This window comes from Bidens hawaiensis, unplaced genomic scaffold (genome assembly GCF_021521415.1).
Source record: "Bidens hawaiensis isolate Kalapana, Puna unplaced genomic scaffold, B.hawaiensis_p1.1 tig00053294_1, whole genome shotgun sequence".
NCBI classification, from domain to species: domain Eukaryota; kingdom Viridiplantae; phylum Streptophyta; class Magnoliopsida; order Asterales; family Asteraceae; genus Bidens; species Bidens hawaiensis.
In genome coordinates this window covers 65,715-87,564 of record NW_027506252.1, presented here as the reverse complement: position 1 = coordinate 87,564, position 21,850 = coordinate 65,715, and the positions used below count along the sequence as shown (strand labels likewise).

At 34.2% G+C, this 21,850-nt stretch overlaps 3 protein-coding genes across 4 annotated transcripts; 2 read left to right on the top strand and 1 right to left on the bottom strand.

Moving 5' to 3' along the window:
* Positions 1–5,496: 5,496 nt before the first annotated feature.
* Positions 5,497–9,772, bottom strand: LOC143617249 (uncharacterized). Of its 2 annotated transcripts, none has more exons than XM_077089870.1 (12): positions 9,648–9,772; positions 8,182–8,397; positions 7,960–8,019; positions 7,615–7,782; positions 7,265–7,340; positions 6,955–7,157; positions 6,848–6,881; positions 6,652–6,737; positions 6,375–6,446; positions 6,218–6,289; positions 6,065–6,136; positions 5,497–5,904 (listed from the first exon to the last, which is right to left on the bottom strand). In XM_077089870.1, exons 2-12 carry the CDS (start codon positions 8,383–8,385, stop codon positions 5,743–5,745), a joined length of 1,209 nt encoding a protein of 402 aa, XP_076945985.1. In that variant the 5' UTR covers positions 8,386–8,397; positions 9,648–9,772; the 3' UTR covers positions 5,497–5,742. The 2 variants fall into 2 exon arrangements, with proteins under 2 accessions (XP_076945985.1, XP_076945986.1); XM_077089871.1 differs by having other exon boundaries at positions 6,970–7,157.
* Positions 9,773–11,860: 2,088 nt separating this feature from the next.
* LOC143617250 (uncharacterized) lies at positions 11,861–17,002 on the top strand. The gene is made up of 7 exons (XM_077089872.1): positions 11,861–12,271; positions 14,940–15,253; positions 15,319–15,471; positions 15,589–15,681; positions 15,789–15,847; positions 16,445–16,538; positions 16,628–17,002. The coding sequence occupies exons 1-7, from the start codon at positions 11,995–11,997 to the stop codon at positions 16,847–16,849; spliced, it is 1,212 nt and encodes a 403-aa protein (XP_076945987.1). The 5' UTR covers positions 11,861–11,994; the 3' UTR covers positions 16,850–17,002.
* A 2,032-nt stretch (positions 17,003–19,034) lies between these two features.
* LOC143617244 (F-box protein At5g07610-like) lies at positions 19,035–20,764 on the top strand. The gene is made up of 3 exons (XM_077089865.1): positions 19,035–19,085; positions 19,156–19,325; positions 19,870–20,764. The coding sequence occupies exons 1-3, from the start codon at positions 19,035–19,037 to the stop codon at positions 20,762–20,764; spliced, it is 1,116 nt and encodes a 371-aa protein (XP_076945980.1).
* Positions 20,765–21,850: the final 1,086 nt, after the last annotated feature.

Genomic DNA, 21,850 nt, shown 5'->3' with positions numbered 1-21,850 from the left:
GGATGTGACTCCATATATCGAGTGTTGTTAAAACCAAAGCGTAGCGGCGGTGAGTCGACACGAATTTTGTTGGTTTCGGTTACATTCGTTACAGTGCCAGAACTAAAACAAAAAGGTTGGTAAAACTCGAATGTTAATAAAACCCGAGCATTGAGGTAGTGAGTCGGTGAATGGGCGTTGTGTAACATCCTAAAAATTTTAATGATGAATAAAGAAAGTTATGTTTAGTGATTTCGCGTAATTAATTAATATCGGGTAGGGAGCGGGTCTTGGACGTGGATTAATTGAGATGGGTTAAATGAGAATGGGATTTCAGGGATATAAATACCCCCAAAATCCCAAAATATCTTCATTTTCACCAAACTCCCTAACACCCCAAAACACACACACACCACACGCATACCGCCGCCGGCCGGCCGAGCCAAGGGAAGAGTCGGGCAGGTCCGAGAGAGAGCGATTAGTGTACTAGCAAGTAAACGAGATCCAAACAAGCCCAAAAATGTATGATTCTTGATCTTTGAAGTTTAAAGATCCAAGTTTTTTTAGTGTATAAGCGACCGAAAATGGTCGGGAAGCGTAGTGGGTGATATTGAACCATAGCAAGGGTGTTAAAATCGCTCAAAATGCTGGAAAGAAACCGAACAGCGGCTGTCTGGGCAACTTCGCCTGCATCTGGGCAACTTCGCCTTCAAAGCGATGAACTTCGCCTGCAAGCTAAGTTCGCCTGATGAACTTCGCCTGCAAGCTAAGTTCGCCTGATGACAACTTCGCCTGAGGCCAAGTTCGCCTGATGACAACTTCGCCTAAAGCCAAGTTCGCCTGATGACAACTTCGCCTAAAGCTAAGTTCGCCTAAGGTTTAACTTCGCCTAAAGCCAAGTTCGATTAGGCAGTAAACTAAAAAAATCTAATGAAAAATGTGTTAAGACAGTTAATGGAAATAAAATTTTTCCAAGCTGACCTGGCAGCTCGACCCCAGCCAGGGGCTCTGCCCCTTGGACCCTGCTAGGGGCTGCCGCCCCTAGACCCCGCTGCCAGGGGCGCTGCCCCCGGACCCCCGTTCGTTGTGGGTCATATAAAGATAGACATACATTATGAGAAGTGATAGTTAATTGATACGTATACTTGTTATACAGTCAGCCGTGCACAACTGAAGAAAGGAATTACGATTAACGGTGAACGTAACCGTGTTCAGGTGAGTTTCTAGCCCCATTCCTTGTTATGTTTTCGGGGCTGTGTGCATACTTGATGTGTTGTTAATACATTTATCCTAAGTGATAAGTGTATGCCCTATGTGATATATGTGTTATGTAAGAATGATTGCTTGATGGTACGTGAACGATCTTCGGATATTGCACGTACTGTCAGGTTGTAATGCTATGTATAAGGTAAGTATAATATGAATGCTTATGCGTATGAACGTGATAGAGATAATAAAAGAAGGAAATAATGATGTATGGTCGTATGGTTACGAAAAGGGGTACCGAGCCCTAATAATACTCGAGGTATGATGTATGGCTGTATGGTTACGAAAAGGGTACCGAGCCCTAATAATACTCGAGGTATGATGTGTGGTTGTATGGTTACGAAAAGGGTACCGAGCCCTAAAAATACTCGGGGTATAATGTATGGAACGAAGAGGGAATCGAACCCTACTAATATTCGAAAACTAGGGACCAGACCCTTATAATATCTGTGATGTTAGGGACCAGACCCTTATAATATCTGTGATGTTAGGGAATCGAACCCTTCTAATATTCGAAACTAGGGACCAGACCCTTATAATATCTGTGATGGTAGGGACCAGACCCTTATAATATCTGTGATGTTAGGGAATCGAACCCTTCTAATATTCGAAAACTAGGGACCAGACCCTTATAATATCTGTGAGGTTATAGGGCGAAAGGCTCTTTAAAACGTATGATTATGTATGTAAAGAAAGTATGGAGGTAAAAATGAAAGTAAAAGCACTTAAGTGTGTATGAAAGAAAGTTAAGAGGTTAAGTATGAAGTGTAAAGAATGTATTGTATGATTATGTGATTAACTAGAACTCACTCAGCGTAGCTGACTTTTAGTATGCACGCAAGTGAGTAGGATGAGACAGCTGGCTTGAGCGGGGACACATGGCAGAAGAATAAGAGCCTGGCATCTGAAGACTTACGATGTTTTAATTTTAATGTTTTAATGTGAAAGACAAAGGACGTTTTGAGACAAGTTATGAAATATTGTAATGTTTTATGAAAGTTTTATTCCGCGTAAATGTTTTAATTAACTCTGATATTTAGAACTGTGTTTATGAGTAAATCCAACACGAAAGTAGGGTTACCGGTAACGGGGCCTTACACGTTGCGCGGTGAATTGACGTGAATCTAGTCGGTTTAGGTTACGCTCAGTAAATATCACCCCCCCCCCCCAAATAAAAAGACATAAAATGAAGGTGACGTGGCCCACTGCTTGTATGCCATTTGATCAATGGTAGTTATACGTCACAAAAGTTCTCATTTATTATATACCAATAGACTAATGATAATAATTGGTTTTTTTATATCCATGAGCATTTTAGTCATTTTGTTATAATTTAATAAAATATATTAACAGATGTTAATGTTAACATCTAAACTCCTTACAAAATCGAAGACTTAAAACTCAAACTTGTTATTTTAAAATCTCAATACCCAAAAGTGTTAATTTACTCAAACTTTAGACACCATATGTGTAATTGTGTCTAAAATAGTTTTGATGTTGGTGCCGCATTTTATTTTATTTTTCTATTGAATCCTCGTTAAAAAAAATTTAACGGTTAAGTTTTATCCAAATTTTAAACTGATGTTTTAGGGATTTTGATTAGAATGATGATACGAGTCTACTGATGTAAAACTTATCTCGAAACGGTGTTCCAAATGACTTAGTTTATGTTAACTGAAACTTTAAAAACCCTAACTGAAGCATCGTTTCATCGTTTGAAGCAATGTTTCAAGGTAAGTTTTACGTTAATCGACTCATATCATTCTTACGATCAAATGTGAACATCAATTTAAAATTCGGATAAAACTTAACGCAATTAAGTTTTTCTTTTAATGTAGGTCATCCAATTTCAAATGTATTTGGTTATAATACTTCAGTTTATTATTATAAAATAGTTTTTATTGCTAGGAACGATGAGGATGGTATTTAACTGGTTAAGATTTAGGTTTTTAAATAGTTATTTAATTTTTTATGTAAAGTTTAATACCACACTGTGAGGTCATTTGGAATCAGGCGTAATGAAAAGATTGCATGCTATGTAACCGTCAGGGGAGACAAGGCAATGCAGCTTTTGGAGAGCGGGTTGAAAGTTAAAGAATACGAATTGCTGAGACGCAACTTCAGTGACACTGGTTGCTTTGGCTTTGGAATTCAGGAACATATTGATTTGGGTATCTAGCCCTGCTTGTGGTGTGCACATATGATATATATATGTGTGAACCCTCGGGTGGGCAAAAGTGAAATTGCACTAATTTTGACGTTATTTTACTAATCTCGTGAAAATAACGTTAAAAGTGACGGACGGTTAGTCAGGCATCATGTAGTGGCGTTGATAGCCGAAAGACAAGGGTACATGCACCGATCAGCCGGTGTCCCGATGATTGAGTGCTATGTGCCTTATGTCCAAGGCTTGATGCAAAACTACTATCGAGCCGGGGGTCTCACCGAAAGCAGCCTCTCTATCCTTATAGGGTAGAGGTAAGGCTGTCTACATCTTACCCTCCTCAGACCCTACCATAGTTTTGCTATTGGTGGGATATACTGAGTACGATGATGATGATGATGATGATGATGATGATTAATACCCTCGTTTGTTGAAGCATATAACAAGCCAAATGTTTTAAGGTGGCAATATAGTAGCAAAAGGAGAAAAGTACAAGGCTAGCCAGAGCTAGATATTAAAATGGGAAGCGAGAGCTAGATATTAAAATGGGAAAATTCTTAAAATGACTGATTTAAAGAGAGAAAATTTAAATGATTTATTAATAATTAATATTTTCAAAATGGACCAACAAATATGGACTAGAAAAAGATTTGAATCTCGTCTGCTCCGTCCAGATTTTAAGTGAATCTCGTCTTTCCCGTCCAAATTTTAAATAATCCCGCCTTTCCCGTCCAAATTTTACATAATTTCGTCATTTCAGTCCAAATTTTTATAAAAAAAAATTTTAGTCTTTTTCTCTAACACTTTTTTCTCGCTAATTCAACCTCCCTCTTATTTTTTTTCTTCCTCATCTTCATCATCATCATCATCATCATCATCATCTTTTCTTCTTCATCTCCGGCAATAAAAAGAAAACCCATTAACGGAAAATGGCCAAGTTCCAAGATTTCTCGTCGTTGATCGATAATTATTACTATGATTTCTTTAACAATGATGAAGATGAAGAAATTGACGATGAAGCCACTCCGTGTTTATCGAAATCTTTCTCCTCGGATAAGTCGAAAGATAAAAATCGATGGAGATAATGAAGAAGAAGAAGAAGAGAAGAGAGAGGTTGAATGAGAGAGAAAAAAATGTTAGAAAAAAAGACCAAAAAATTCTAAAAATTTGGACTGGAAAGATGAAATTATTTAAAATTTGGATGAGAAAAACGGATTCACTTTAAATTTGGACGGGAAAGACGGATTCACTTTAAATTTGGATGGAACAGACGAGATTCAAATCTTTTAAAATCCCGTCGCTTCAGTCCAAATTTGTTGGTTCATTTTGAGAATATTAATTATTAATGAGCCATTTAAATTTTCTATCTCTTCAAATGGGTCATTTAGAGAATTTTCCATATTAAAATGAGCCAAAAACAATTAAGCTATGTGTGAGAAGCGTTGCATTGTAGTATTATATATATGCGTTATCTGTTGATATAATGCATCTAATTTTGTATCTCAACAATACTGTTGAAAAGATGAATCTGTGTCAACTTTTTAATCTATTGGTACATGATCAATTTTATTCTATTAACTTTTTAAAAATAATGATAAAGTTGTATATAAAAGTTATATGTGTTTAAAATATCATATGAAACAGTTTAGAATATCATATGAAACAGTATAGAAACTAAGCAATTTTGATTTTTCTTATTTTACCCTTCTAGTTATTTAAAATGTCCAAACTAATGTCAATGCAAATTGTAACACCCACATATATATAAAAAAAATATTAATATTAATTATATTTAAAAATAAAATTAATAAAAAATATTAATATTATAGCTGGTGATAAGTATTTTCATGGTTAATAATTTGAAACTCTTTCGCGTTTCTAATATTTTTTTTCATTTATATATATTCAAGTATACAAATATATAGCCATATGACGCATTTTGCGCATTACATTGTGCAAAAAGCTCTACTTTCAGCTAAAACACATTTGACCATTTTCTTTTTAGTATTGAGAATTTGAGATATAAAAGTTATATTAATGTAATTATAAACTACAAAAATTTCATTAAAATAAGTGACAGTTTTTTTAAATAATAGTAGGGTCAAACATTCTCCATACTCTTTTAAACTGGATGGTATTTGACCCAAATAGGTCAATTTGAGTTGACTCTTTTAACAGATCAGACATGCCAAGACATAATATAAAAAATAACCCAAAAAGTGAGTGAATCTAATGCCTTAAAATCATCATGTGTCTATTTTCTTTGCATCTTAAATCTAGATACGGGTTTAGACGCACGTGCAGGCGTTTGACCCGTTTGACGGTCCTCGATGTTATAAGCGTGTTCCACAATAGAACCCGTAAACGCCTGCAAAGGAACAAAAAGTCATTACTAATAAATGTATGATATTTCTTGAGCCTAAATATACTTGCAATGTAACAAAACTTGCCTTGCACGAATCATATTCGCTTGAGCTTGAACCAGAATTGGATACCTGCAAAACATATAATGACATCTGTCGTTACCATCACACAAACAAAGGTAGCGTTTGGGTCACATGCAGGAATCACCATCAAACCCTTATGCTTATATCCAAACCCCAAACACCTCGTTTAAAAGTTTACAAAAGACCCGGACTGATAAATAGTTTATACCTCCTTTGACCCAGGTGCAGCAACACTTGTTTTGCTACTATCGTTTGTCGACTTTGATGCTATGGTAGAAACCTTAAAAAAATGTAATGCGTTTAAATTACGGAAACATATTAGTACATAAATAATATAAATCTTTGAACAAAAAGTTTATACCTCCTTTGACACAGGTGCAGGAACACGCGTTCTGCTACTATCATTGCTCGAGTTTGATTCAAAGAAAGAAACCTTTAAACGATGTAGAGCGTTTAATATGATTACGAAAACAGTATCAGTACATAAATAATATAAATCTTTAACAAAAAGTTTATACCTTCTTTGACACGGGTGCAACAACACTTGTTTTGCTACTATCATTGCTCGACTTTGATGTCGAGGTAGAAGCCTTCAAAAGATGTAACACGTTTATTATGATTACCAAAACAGTATTGATAAAAAATAATATAAATCTTTGAATAAGAACGATTTAAGAGGCTGTGTGCATAAAGAAAGACTTTGGGCTAATTTCCACCGGTTCGGCCGGTTAGAGATATAAACACAATCCAAACAGGCACGTGTTTAATTAAACGGATCAAAAGTTCATCCCCTACCTTTAATATGCTCTTCACTTTATTATGCTCTACATGCCTCACGGGAACGTTTGATCCACTTGGTGTGGGAACTTTAATATGTGATTCTGGGCCATGATAAACAATATATAATAATAAGCGGTTTATATCTGACAATGAATGTAACAAGCGATTGTTCATTCAAATTTAATGAAAGATATGTTAACAGCAGACTGACCTTTGGATACAGGAATATTTGGTGACTCTTTGAGCTGCAAGTCATAAGTAAACATGTTATTTATTTAATAATAATTTGCGGAAATATTTAACAAGTCGAGACATTACCTCTGAAATTCTAACCTCAGATTCAATATCAGCTTCTTCTTTATCTTCATCTTCGTCAGTGATCTCAGCTTCTTCGTTCTCTTCATCTTCGTCAGTGATCTCGGCTTCTTCTTTCTCTTCATCTTCGTCAGTAATCTCAGCTTCAAGTTCTTCCTTTTCAAGTTCTTCCATCCGGGATAAAATACGAGCAAAATCATCTTCACCTGAAATTCATATTTAACTCAAGACTTTCAGCTGGTTATTTCTAAACAACATATGGTTCAAAAATCTATAGAACTAGATGTTTTCTCAAATAGAAAGAGATATGAACCTGCTGCTGTTGTCGCCTTATCTTCATTTAAAGCTTCATCATCAACATACTCTTCTCTTATTTCTACAATACCCTCCTGTTCACATCATCAGATGATGTTAATACCTTGTGTCTCGTCTTTTTTAAAACAAAACATACAGAGATACTAACTCATGGATATATAACGATACTCTACATAAGTCGGTAGATCAATAAAGATACACCATATGTTTCAACATAAGTGGAAACTACATGCAACAGTTCATATTCTTCAAGCAATTCCAAGTATCATTTATCATTCAATGATTCAAACGAGAGCAGATCATGACTAAAACCTAATTGCTATTAGTGCAGAATAAAAGACAACTTACTGCAGCCTCAGTAGCGGTTTCATCAAAGAAAGAGGCCTCAAATTTGAGATCCTTTATAAATGCATTGACTGTATCAATCTGTGACTCTAGATTCTTCCCTCTTCTTTTCAAAATCTCAACTGTTTGTTTAGCTGTTCTTTCAGCATAATAACCTTCTCCTAACAGAACCTGCAAACAAATTGGATATGCCTCGTAAGGTCTGGACATTAGTTATAGCAGTTTATTTTGATACTACAATCTTTTAAGATGTGGCACAAAAATAATATTTACCCAATTTTATCATCTAAACTTGCTGATACAAAAGGTTGAAATAATAACAACAAACATATAAAAAAGAAAAATTACCATTAACTCATTGGTATGTATCAATCTGCCAGGAAAGAAGGCTGCCTTCCCAAAAGGAACCTGAAAAAAATAACACAAAGAAACTCGTGTTATATTATATAGAACATAATTATCCATTAAAAACTGTGTTAATAAGTTAATAGCTATCAATCAAGCGTCACAGCAGAAAAAAGTAACACTTCAAATGAAACGACAAAACAATTGAAGATGTGGAAGACTTGCCATTATATCGTGGTGCAGTTGATCGGGAAGCTTCTTAACGAGATTAACAAGACTGGTGTTATCATTGAGAAACGATTGCAACTGTTGAACCTCTTTCTGGCGTTCGGATATAACTTCTTGAACATGTACAGACGCTCTTTGGGTGTCCTCCGGTGCGAAAACTGAAGATAATGATGTCACAGTTCCCTTCACGGGTTCACCCATTGCTCGATCACCCTGTTTCCAGTTTGGATAATTAACAGCACGTAGTAAATATATATTTAATAAAGGTTTATGACTTCTGTAACTTGAACATTAACATCAGAAAAAAACATATTAAATAAACACGCACCCAACACAAGTAAATAACCCCTCAATCTAAACGCATAAGCAGGCTGCAGGCAAAACCAAAATGCAAACATAACGGAGACATAAACAGAACAACTCTCTACTTTTATCAAGGACTTTCGCAGTGATGAGTAGACTTAGTGAAACTGGCAGGGTTGGGTAACGGGTCAGTTATAAGTAGATCTGAGTCAGTCAGGGATGCAAACGAGCCGACCCGCTTGTGAGCTACTCGAGTTCGGCTCGTGAAAAAGCTCGATCGATCCGAGCTTAAACGAGCATGAGCTCGAGCCTAAAAATAAGCTCGCTCAATAAACGAGCCCGAGATTCACTTATCGAGCTCGAGTGGGCTCACAAGCCTAAACGAGCCGACCTCGAGCATAAAAAACTACTCACGATCCAAACTCAAGCTTTAGAAATAGATATCGAAACGAGCTGAGCTCGAGCCTTGTGTAAGTTAAAATGTTAAACGAGCCAAGCTCGAGCCCTTTGTAAGTTAAAATGTTAAACGAGCCGAGCTCGAACTCTTTGTAAGTTAAACGAGCCGAGCTCAAGCCTAGTCAAACTCGGGCTCTGCTCGGCTCAATTGCACCACTAAACATAACAATCTAAAAACAAGAAGATACAGTAACAAATTTTAAAAATGTCCATCTAAAAACCACTAGCAACCTAATCAAATAACAATCTAAAACCCATAACCGACAACTTTACGGCTACACAACGGACACATTCAAAAAAGAATAACAATGAGTAACAACAGCAAAAGGCAAAGTAACCAGCTTCCGAGCTTTCTAAACATTCATTCATAGTCTTCATTATTCGACTATTTTTGTTTTGTATTAAAAAATGAGTTTAGTATCACAGCAGTTGCAATTAAACATATGAACAAAAACACAAGCAATCCGTGAAATAGGTATATCGAATCAACGGATAAACTTATTATTTTGTAACAAAATTAATAAGCCACTAAAGATTATTTACAATGCATAAACAAAGGTTACTTCAACTAAATACAAACTGATATCAATATTTATATTTTAAGTACATAAACATACTTACTAATTACTATCTAAATAAATAATTCTACATATCCTGAATCTGAACATTATTATAATCGGAGAGTAATAAAATAAAAATCTGACCTGTATACAAAGGAGTCGACTGTGTTGGATTCAACGTGAACTATAAAAACAAAAAATAATAATAATAATTGAAATTAGGGCTTAGAGTTTAGTGACCGGAAACTTAATTAGTTGAAATCAATATTAACCTTCAATGAGAGTAGAGAATGTGAAACAAGCTTAATTAATTAATTGAGCTCAAAAGTATGAGACGAATGTCGTCGATGACGATGAACTTCTAGAATTTGCGCATAATAAATATTATAGTAATAATAATTGGGCTACAACTTAGAAACATGAAAAGGGCCTTAAGGACTGATTTCGAGTATGGTTAAAAAAAAGTTAAAAACAAGGTTTGGGAGGAATCGGTTTTGGGTTTGGTCGGGTCCGATCCCGAATACGAATTTTTATAAGGTTTTGGTTGAGACAGGTTATGAATTGGTAGAGATGGAACCGGTTCCAGTGAGATTTGGTCGGGTCCGATCCCGAAATCGAATTTTCAAAGAAAACAAAACCTGATTCGTATCCATGAGTCGGGTTGAACCAGATCCGGTTTTGAGTCAGATCCGAAATGAGGTTTTTTTGCCCACCTCAATTGAGGAGGGGCTAGATTGAAATGCTTTTACGTTCAGTGAATTTTAAATTTTTTGGTATTTCTATATTCAAGCTCTATATTAATTACTCCCTCCGTTTCATTATAAGTATCCATGTTTGAAAATCACAAAGTTTAAGGTGGATTGAATTACTACTTTTTTTTCTTACCAAATGACATTAATACCCTTCAAAAGTAGGTCCATCAATATTGTTTATTAATGTTAGTTGTGTGTGTTTAAGGGTAAACTTGGAAAATGACTAATAAATTTTGAAAGTGGACACTTGTAATGGGATAAATAAAAAAGGAAATGTGAACACTTATAATGGGACGGAGGGAGTATGATTTTACATTCATGCTCTATATTAATTAGGGATGAACAAATGATACCGTGCATCGATATCGAACATGTATCGTCGGGAACATTATGATACTAACTTTTTGAGGTTTCGAGATCGTTACAGTACCTATATTATATTGAATCTTTACATTCGCACCTGGTACGTATTTTTGGTGTTGATATCCTCAATACCGGTACTTTCATCGAGCTCATCCCTAATTAATATAGAGCATGTCAATACACGAGAGTGCGAGACATGGTTATATAATCACTTATATAAAACAAAGATTACAATGCCAGATCTAATATCTCACTCATTGTCATCCCCGATAATCGTCATGGTAACGGTAGAGTAATAAAAGTGATAAATGATAATTAAATTATTTTTATTAAAAAAATAGTTTGGTTCGTTTATTTTTGTTAAAAAAATGTGGTTCTTTTTATTTATTTTTATTAAAAAAGTAGTTTGGTTTGTTTCTTTTTTTAATTAAAAATTGGTTCAGTTCGTTTATTTTTGTTCGAAAATTTTAATTTAAAACAATTGTTTACCATATAAGCAGTCCACATTACTATTTTTGTCACGTCATCATATACGTCATTAAAAAACTAAAGCAATCTAACTAGGGATGACAATGGGTCGGGTTTGGGTCGGGTTTAGGTATTCCCAAACCCATACTCGGTTATGAAAGTCTGTCCCAAACCCGTCGGGTTTTAATCGGGAAATTACCCGTCGGATTTCGGGTTTTTCCATCAGGTTCGGGTTTCTTATCGGGTTTTGATAAAATACCCGTCGGGTATATCCGGCTCAAAACCCGCTAGGTTTATACCGGGTTTTGACAAAATATAACTAATCGATTACAAAGATGATTACTGTAAAGATAAAATGTCTCAAATAATTGACATAAACAAGTGCGACAAATAATATATTTGGAATATAGTATATGTATAATATAATAAGCTATATCCGGTATATAATCGAGTAAATGAGTTTATGTTATCGGGTAATCGGGTCGGGTATATTAGAAAACCCAAACCCGTCTCAAACCCGCGAAAAATTTCAAAACTAATCTCAATCCCTAATGGATCGAGTATTACCCGTTCCATTTATATTGAATTTCAGGTTTCCCATCAAATTCGGGTTTAATTGTCATTCCTAAATCTAACCCTGTTAATGAAGAGTTCATTGACAACCAATAATCTAAACTTGAGACTATTGTAATACATTTTTAAATTTTGGCTTAGCAGCGATAAATTAAATTAGACAAAGCGTTTATTATTAAAATTTAAAATCCCATGTCCCTCAAATTATGGATCGATATTAAAAGGCTTAAAAGCTAACACGTGTAACAGAACACCAAATCCAACTATATGTGCATCTTCCATGTCCATGGAAGCCAAAGCTCAGAGTCCCACTTAACCTTGACATACCAATACCCATGGCTCCTATCACCCAATACCCATTTGCATCCAACATATTAATCAAACCATCCACTGAAACAAACCACAAAAGAAGCAGCATCACCTTAATCAGAGCAGTCAAAGACTCATCATCATCTGACTCACAACAACAACAACAACCAGACCCAGTTAAGCTAGCACTAGCCAGAGCCAAAGCTTACAAGAAGTCAATCCAAACAAACCGAACTCCTAATATTACTCAAAATCCAGACCCTGGTTCAGAGAAGTCACTAGTTGTGGAAAACAAAGATAAAGGTTTGTTATTTGTGTAGTAAGATTACTCACAAGCTAGTTGTGATCGGATCGATAAAAAAGCTTGAAACAAGCTCTGACTCGAGCCCAAGCCCGAGCTCAAACCTTATATATTTTTGTAAAAGTTTTACCTTATGCTTCAAAGCCGAGCTTGAGTCAAACTTTGACTCGTTTAATGTACTACATAAGCTCGAGCGGCGAAGCATGAATGAAAACGAGGGGATTCAATATGTATATATATTTTTTTCATAAATGGGGTCGGGCTTAAATTTTTTGGACAAAAACGGGTAAATAATTTTTGGACAAAAACTTGTATATATATATATATATAGGATTAGGATAATGTGAGAACCATTTTGAAATTTAGAATTTTGAGAACCATTTTAGACCATAAAAAACACTCTTTTTGACAAAAAAAAATAGAAAAGAAATTATATAACAAAAAAAAAGTAAAAAAACCAAAAATTTTTATTTTTCATCCGAGTTTTATAAAAAAATTGAAAAAAAATATCGGTTTAACAAAATTATACATATATGTATAATGCTTATTTTTAAAATTTTATACATGTTTTTTTATACACATATATACAATTTAAGGTATATAATCATGGAAAAGGGTTTGAATAAAAATAAGTGTTTTGAAGAAGAATAAGAAGCAATAAGAGTTCGACATGTGGCATTAAGCAAATAAAACTATAAAGGGCATATTAGTCTTTAGTGTTAATTATAATTTTGATAATTATCAAAGTTAACTATCCTGTTTTTTTGGATCTGGATCGATGATATGATATAGCCGGAGGTATTTTGAAATGTACAAAATTAAAAATGCTCCTCCTCTTACCTTCAAGACCTCATGATAATAATGATTTTATAACTTTGTTGTGCTGGAAAGCACTCACGCATGAATTCACCAAACTGTTTGTAAATTATCCAAAACATTTAATTATACATATTTGTTTTATGGGGTAATTTGAAAACTCTTATGATTTTATTTTTGTTTCCGTTGAGTTGATTTTATAATTGTTCAGATACCTTTTTCGTATTTTGATTCATAAATAGATAAGATTAATAGAGTTTTATTTATTAACATAGTTTCTTAGTTCATAAAAATACTTTTTTATTTTCAAAGATTTGATTGTGTTTTTTTTTTTTATTTTGGAAAAATCCATGATTTTAGCCTAAAATTTTAAGAACATTTAAAACACTATGTAATTTAAAAAAGCAATATGGACGAAATTACCCCTGGCAGTTTTAAAACCAACTTGCAAAATAAAACACTATGTAGATTTTGGTCAACTTTCAATCTAGACCATTAATTACCTACATCTAAGGACCAAGATTTATTCTTATGCTTCTTAAGAAACATCTTATTTTTATAATAACCCTACCCTAAGATCATGTATATATGTGTACATTACGTAACTAGAGATTAAATGAAATTATACACATGTATATAATACGAAGTTTTTTTTTTGTTTTTTTATGAAACCGGAATGAAATATAAGAATTTTGGTTTTTTTACTTTTTTTAAATTTTTTTTATTTTTTGTTTTACTCCGTATGATTTTTTTAAATATTTTTTAGAGGTTTTTTTAGTGGTCCAAAATGGTTCTCAAAGTTCTCAATTTTTAAATGGTTCTCTTAGGATCCTTACCCTATATATATATATATATATATATATATATATATACACTGTACTAGGCAAAAAGGGGACCCTTGGGTCTCCGTTAAGCTTCGTCCCGGCTTATTCAATTGACTAAATCAGTTATTTCTCAAAATATATAAAAATAATTAATATAATGTATAAACTGATTAATAAATAATAAAAAGGCCAAGCTCGAGGTTTAAAAAACAACTCACTAGCTGAGCTCGAGCTGAAAAAAGCCGAGATCAAGCTCTCGTAAGTCAGATTAAGCCGAGCTCAAACCTAGTTAGGCTCGGCTTGGCTTGTTTACACCCTTAGAAATTGTAGTCGCAAACTAGTTGAGATCAGATCAGTAAAAAGCTCAAAACGAGCTAAGCCATCGAGCTCAAGCCTCAACTAAAGCTCGTTTATTGTCGAGCCTGAGCCTAAGCTCTAGCCTTATATGGGAAGATCATCTAGGCTTGTCGAGCCTAGTGTATATTCAAGTTTTATCCATTTTGTACTTCTATGTATTAGTTAGACACTGTAGAGCCAAGCTCTGGCTCGTTTAAGTATTTCGCACGAGCCTGAGTCGAGCCTAGGCTCGTTAAGGTTTTTCTCAAAATATGTAAATATAGCTAAAAATGTATATGAGTTATTTAATATATAATAAACGAGCCGAGCTTGAGAAAACAACTCACAAACCTAGCTTGAGTTATAGAAAAAGAGCTTGAGGTCTCCTAAGTTAAAACGAGCTGAGCTTTGGCTCATTTAAGTATTACACACGAGCATGAACCGAGCCTAGGCTCGTTAAAGTTTTCTCAAAATATATAAAAAATAACTAATAATGTATATAAGTATTATTTAATAAATAACAAATGAGCCGAGCTTGAGCTTGAGTTTTGGAAAAGGAGCTCGAGCTCTCGTAAGTTAAAACGAGTTCGGGCTCGAACTCGACTCGTTTACACCCCTAGTAAGAACTACTGATTTTGGCATTCTACTATTCTTAGAACTAATTTTCACTATTGCGTGTAAATTTGTGCTATAGGGTTCGATCAACCGAATGAATTCGAGAGGATCGATAAGAAGGATGAGCCCAAAGTTTCAGCAATTGACTTTGTGGGCTTAGGATTTGCCGATAAGAAGGAAGGCAGAGGATTGCCAGCTGGTTTGATTCCGATAAGTGATCCGTTTCCGTCAGGAGATTTACCAGATGTTGAAATCATTGTTGGTGATACAAGTAAATTTAGTAATAAAAGAACCTCGGATTCGAACACAACTACTGAAGGCGACACCGAACTTTATAAGCCGAAAGTATCTACGTGGGGTGTTTTCCCTAGACCGAATAACATATCCAAAACAGTAAGATATTGTTGTTAACTTGTTATTGTAAGTTAAATTATTATGTTGTTATAATTATAATTTAGTATGGTGGCGGGAAAACTATTCGACCCGGAGAGGTGCTTGAAACAGCAGAATCCAAGGCTGCAAAACAGGCACGGACACGACAACTGATTGCCGCGTATAACCGCCAGATGGGTTTGAATATTGATCCGAAGTTGAAAGCCGAATGTGAGAAGGTGTGCTTGAAACTTGATGGTACCGTTTTCACATGTAACTTCTTTTAATTTTATTGTTTAGAATTTAGTAAATATGATTGAATAACAACTTGTTAGCAATTTTGTTAACATATTTAGGTTTTGAAAGATGGAGATTATTTAATGGAGACCGGAAAGTTAAAGGATGCAATAGGTTTTTATGAAAAAGTTATGGATAAGTTGGTATACCAGGTAATGTTTCTTATAATATATATATATATATATATATATATATATATATATATATATATATATATTTGAATAAAGTGATTGAAAATTATGATTCTTTGTTTATGCAGAGTGAACTTCATGGTTTAGCTGCATTGCAATGGTCTATCTGTCAAGACTCCCTCAACAGGTTCAGACTTGTTATTATTGTTACTTTGTTATGATGCAAATGGCAAGTATGCAAATTAATTTTATATAAATATTTTAGAGTAGATTATACTTTCGTCGAGCTATATAGCAAACTATAGATCGCGTCCTTAAATTAAAGAAATAATAGAAATTGTCCTTTATGTTCAAATTTGCTTACACGTTTCGTCTTTTCCACTAACGAACGTTAATTTTTTATGCTAACTTTAGTCATTACATAGCGCATGATGGCAATTTGGTCTTTTGCCCTTTGTAATTAAAAAAATAAAAATATAATCTTTTTCACCCTTTTTAATGAGAAAATAAAATTTTAATCTTTTTTACCCTTTTTACTGAAGAAAGTAAAATTAAATCTGCTAGTGGAAATGATGAAATGTGCAAAGAAATTTGAACATAGAGAACAATTTCGGGTAGTTCCTTAGTTTAAGGACGAAACCTAAAATTTGCTATATACTTAATGACGAAAAATGTAATTTTCTCAATATATTATCTGAAAAGGTAATATTCCAATTAATATGTAATTGTTGTTGTCATATATTTTTGTTAGAAGTAGATATTCAATGGTTTCATGTGTTGATAGATCCATTGAAGCCCGTGCTATGTATGAGAAGTTGCAGTCTCACCCAAACGTTGGCGTGAGCAAGAGAGCGCGACAGTTTGTGTTCAGCTTCCAGGTGATCGAATTCTTCAAAGATTTTTATTTTTAAAGTTATATTATTATAAGCTAAGTTTGACCGTCTAAAGTCAAACTTGTCAATTTCAGGCAATGGAGATGATGAAGGTGACAAGTTTGGGTGGTTCAAAACGCAAAACAGGGTACCAAAACTTCTTTGATGCGTTCGTTGAAAAGAAGAATAACGTGTCTTCAAATGAAGTTGAAGGCGAAGACGAAGATGCAGTTATTCAAGCGTTACCATATGTGATCTTTCTTGTTTCTCCGGTTTTAATGATTCTGGGAGTTATTGTACAAAAAAGGCTATTATGAGTCATAAATGATGAAACATTTGTATATGGAATTGCACACTATCCTTCAAAATGATACTAGCTTCCATGTTTTGTAAATGTTTTTGCTCAACAATAAATCCTCTAGTGACCTTTGCTTTGTTTCCTTTCCAAGAACACGAAAACAAAATTTTGATTTCAACTAAGATCGTCTCTTTCTCTGATTTACTTTAACCTTTGACACACTTACGATAACACCTAACACATCCATTAATACTATAACTTAACTTAGAAAACAAAAAAAATCTATACTAGGTCGGAAACCATGTTACCTTATTTAACTCGATTTACTACCATTCAAAATACGATAACAAAACAAAGAATATTAAAATAAAACTCATACTAAAACTAAAATCAATCTTAACGCTTAATCCTTTTCATTTTCTATCACCTGTTTTAAAATTAACTTTCAACATGCTAGTGTTAAATAATTTTTAACACTGTTAAATCTAAATATTTGTTTTTAGTTTGATGGTGTAACTCATACCCAACTTACAAAAACTTAAAAGGGGTGACGACGCAACTTGTTGCCCTCTTATCTGCCTCTCTATTATAATTAGATTATTTTTTTAGTTCAATGAAATCTAGTTAACTCAATTATTGTTTAGTATGTTTTTAAGACGTCTAAAAATTCTTTAGAAATTTGTTTAGTGTTTTATGTATAATCCAAAGTGGTTGACACCAAGCGTTTTTGACCCTAACACCTAAGACTTTTTTTGTAACCAATTACGTAAAAATTAATTTAAATCTTTTCACATGAGTTTAATAATTTTTACAGTTTAACATTTCACTGGGTGAGTCTAATCTGGAGCGTTAAACTAAGTATGTGCAATTGATATCCTTTCTCAGCCCTCAGGAAGGCTTAATCGGGTATTGAGTGTAGTTCCAAACACCATTAAAAAACATTTAACTTTTAACAGTTTTTGCTAACTTTTAGAAGTACAAAACTAAAGTTGGGGAGTTCAAGTGCTCACATAAGAAGTTAAAGGGCTGCTAATAAGATTATCAAACCCGAAGGACTAATTATGCAAGACAACAGCGTGTAGTACAACATGGTGGATGCATGTCTCCAAGAAATAAGGATCATGGACATCGTGTGTTCATCTCCATGGCATATTTAATTCTTGTAAGTTGTTTTTGAGAAATGAAGCAAAATATTGTTCCAAAACATTCTTGTCCCTTGTCTAGTTCTTAGAGTGTTTGTCTCGTACAAAAGGCTCCCAACAGACTACCACCGGAAGTATTTACATCTTACATTCTACCGGGATAATTTTACATACATTTATCTATTCATCTATATAAAGGATATTCGTATACCCTAAACTCTCAATACAAACAAAATTCAATATTTTCACTGTGGGTACGGTTCGGTTTGGGTCGGTTCTGAGTTAAAACCTAACCAAAAACCAAAACTTCAGTTTTTTTTCCGGTTTTATCATTTAAGCTTGAAAATTTAGGTTTAGAACTTTAGATAATGAATTACTTCATACACTAAACAAAATGATCCAATTACAACAAAACGGTGGATATGCGGGCAACAAGCTGCGTCGCGACCCATTTTGAATGGTAAAACCGATTATTGTACATTTGGATGAAAATATATTACTTAGATGTTTATTATTAAATTATTATAAATTACTTGAAATAAAAGTATATAAATTGGTTCAGTTTTTCTGTTTTTATTACATGGAAAACCAAAAACCTACTCGTAAGTTCGAGTTAAAATATGAGTTAGACATTTATTATTAAATTGTTATAAATGATCTGAAATAAAAGTCTATAAATTTGATTCGGTTTTTCGATTTTATTAGATGAAAAATCAAAAAACCGGCAGTAAGTTTGATTCTACATGAACATCATCATCATCATCATCATCATCATCATCATCATCATCGTACTCAGTATATCCCACCAATAGCAAAGCTATGTTAGGGTCTGAGGAGGGTAAGATGTAGACAGCCTTACCTCTACCCCATAGGGATAGAGAGGCTGCTTCCGGTGAGACCCCCGGCTCGATGAACATAAATCAAACCGTCGATTTTTATTTCGGTTAAGTTATTTTAATCTCTTCGGTTTCGGATTGGTTTTTAGATTTTTTCCACTCCCCAAATTCTCAAATCACAAACCTCTGAATTCCTTCTCTATGTGTTAGGGTTTCTACAGTCAGCATGTTCAAGAACCGGAAGCTTATTTCACCACCCACCGGTCCAACTGAACCGGTGGCCGGAGGTTCACCGGAACCACCACCATCAGCAGTTGCAGTGGAGTCAAGCAACGACATTTTAACAGAAATCCGTATCCAAACGCTGGTTCTCTTTGATCACAGACGCTAATTTCGCACTTCGCCGGAGCGAAACCCGTAACACGGATCCCCCTTCCGGTATCCTCCTCCAGCGACAATTTGAAAACTTTACTGGATATGACTTTGTCCCGTTGGATACCCGAATTCCCGCATACAGGTAGGGGTGTGCACGATTCGGTTTGGTTCAGTTAATGGCAATAACCGAAACTAGAAACCATAACTGAACACTTTGGTTATTAAAAAACAATAACTGTTTGGTTTCAGTTAATTGGTTATTAGCGTTTAGGTCCTAATCGGTTTGGTTAATTAATCGCTAAACACAAACTTTTGACACGGACTAATTTTTTTTACCTTTGTTAAGAATTTTATTAAAATCCAAATTCAAAACCATAAACATAATAATATACTTTAAAGTCAATGTCATTCGAAATGAATTAATATATGTTATTAATGGAATGAAATATAATGTAATGATTAAAGAAAGTTAGACAAATATATTATTTTAAGGTATTGAAACATAATATCACTAGAAGAATATTGTTAGGATAAAAGTATTGATAATCGGTTTGGTTATTTTCAGTTATTAAAAAATGGTTAACTAAAACCAAACCAAAAATCGGTTATTCAAAAAATCAAAAACTTAACGGTGGGTTTATGCTTCGGTTTTCAGTTAATTTGGTTTAACGTTCACCCGGCTATAGGTATCCGAGTTTCAACGCCTTCAATTCGGATTTCTTGGAGCGTAATATCCAGCTTTTGCATTCCTGTAACGGTCTGGTTCTGTTGTGCTTCGGACAACACGAGTTACATGTCTTTAATCCATCAATGAATTTGCTTTATAAGCTTCCGGAATTTAATGAATCAGCAGAGGGAGAGTTCACGGCTTCCGCTCGTGTATTAGCTTTCGATCCTACCAAATCACCGCATTACAAAGTCGTGATCGTTGGAGCTGTATATCGTGGTAATAACGATTGCTTCTCGCAAGCACGAACTTATTCTTCAGAAACACGCGCTTGGAAGGTTCATGATGAACTAAGGTTTTGGATCAACATGTTTCGAGTTCGCGTTCAGGATGGATTGATATATTTAAACGACTCGATTTACTGGCTAATGAAAGTGAACGAATTACACAGCATGGTTCTTAAGTTAGACGTAGAGGTTCTAACGTTAAAAAGCACAGCAACTCCTGTGGGGAAAGCACATTCTGATCCCAAGTTGTTCGAGTCTCGTGGTCGTTTACTTCTCGCTCGAGTTGAATGCACCAACGAATTGAATATTTACACGATGACTAGTGAGTTCTTGGACTGTCATTATTTGGATTGGTCAGTGAAGTACACTGTGAAGCTTAATGATATTCTTTGGATGTTCCCCAAAACCAATAGGCCGCACCGACGGGTTTGTGCTGATGTTAAGTGTATCGTGGTGGGCGAAAACGAAGAGGAGTCGTTTCTCGTGATTGAAAGAAACGGAATGGTTATGCGGTATAAGTTCCGGTCGAATACTCTTAATCTCCTCTGTGATTTGGGATCAAAAGTGAAAGCTCATGATAACTTGAGAACACTTCAGTTCATTGCATCATTTGCTGGAGTCATGTGATTAATCTGGTTGGTATGATTTTTGTTATGTCTTATGAATTATGAGTTATATTAAACAATTGTTATATTATAATATTTTTAATCTTAGTTTTTGTGTTGTTTTGTTTGCATCAGGGTGATAATAATAATAATAATAATAATAATAATAATAATAATAATAATAATAATAATAATAATAATATAATATTAATAATAATAATATAAGCTGAAGTGAAGAATTCTGGAGAGCAGCCATGTATACTAGTTAATATAATTATTCCTTGAAGTATTTGTTTTAGTGTTTTATTTGTGTCAAATGATTCCTATGATTAACTAATCCTTTAGAGTTAATATCTAATTCTCATGACAAGTTTTACGAATTAGTTCATGGTATTTGAGAAAGTTACAGAAACCGCAATCAAAAGCCGAAACCATTAATCTCTCAGTACATGCAACGGTAGGAGCATGCCTGTCTCGAGAACCCTTAAAATTCTCGTGGTCAGGCGAGTAAACAAATGACCTTAAAATTGTTAAAAATGTTACTCTAAGGCTATAGGCCGTGGCTAAAAGAATGATACGTGAACAATAATGATGAAAATGAGGCCACTTAAACCAACCCCCCCCCCCCCCCCCCTCCCCCCTTGTTTTTGGTTTTATATAATATTAATGAATGAAATGTTAAAGAATGAGATGTTAACATAGACTGAATGATGGGGATAAGTTATGGAGAAAAAGATGATGTGACGGATGATGGAGAATATGAGGGTTGAACCATATATTGCATAGCCTAAGGATTAGAATCAATACCTATGTTTTTATATACTAAGAGCATCACCAATAAGAAACTCAAAACGCCTCAAAAACATGCTTTGTCAGCTGACACGTCATAAAAACACTCATTCTTCAAAGTCTTTAAAAACCTTTCCAATAAGAAAACCCAAAAACACTAAAAAAACAATGCCACATCATCACCACCTTCTACATTTATTTTAATTATTAATCCTTTTATTTTAATAAACTATATAAAAGAATATTTACATGTTACTTGTATTAAGAAAACTCTATGACTTAAAAAGTTAAATATAATTTTTTGTTTTGTTGGAGGGGA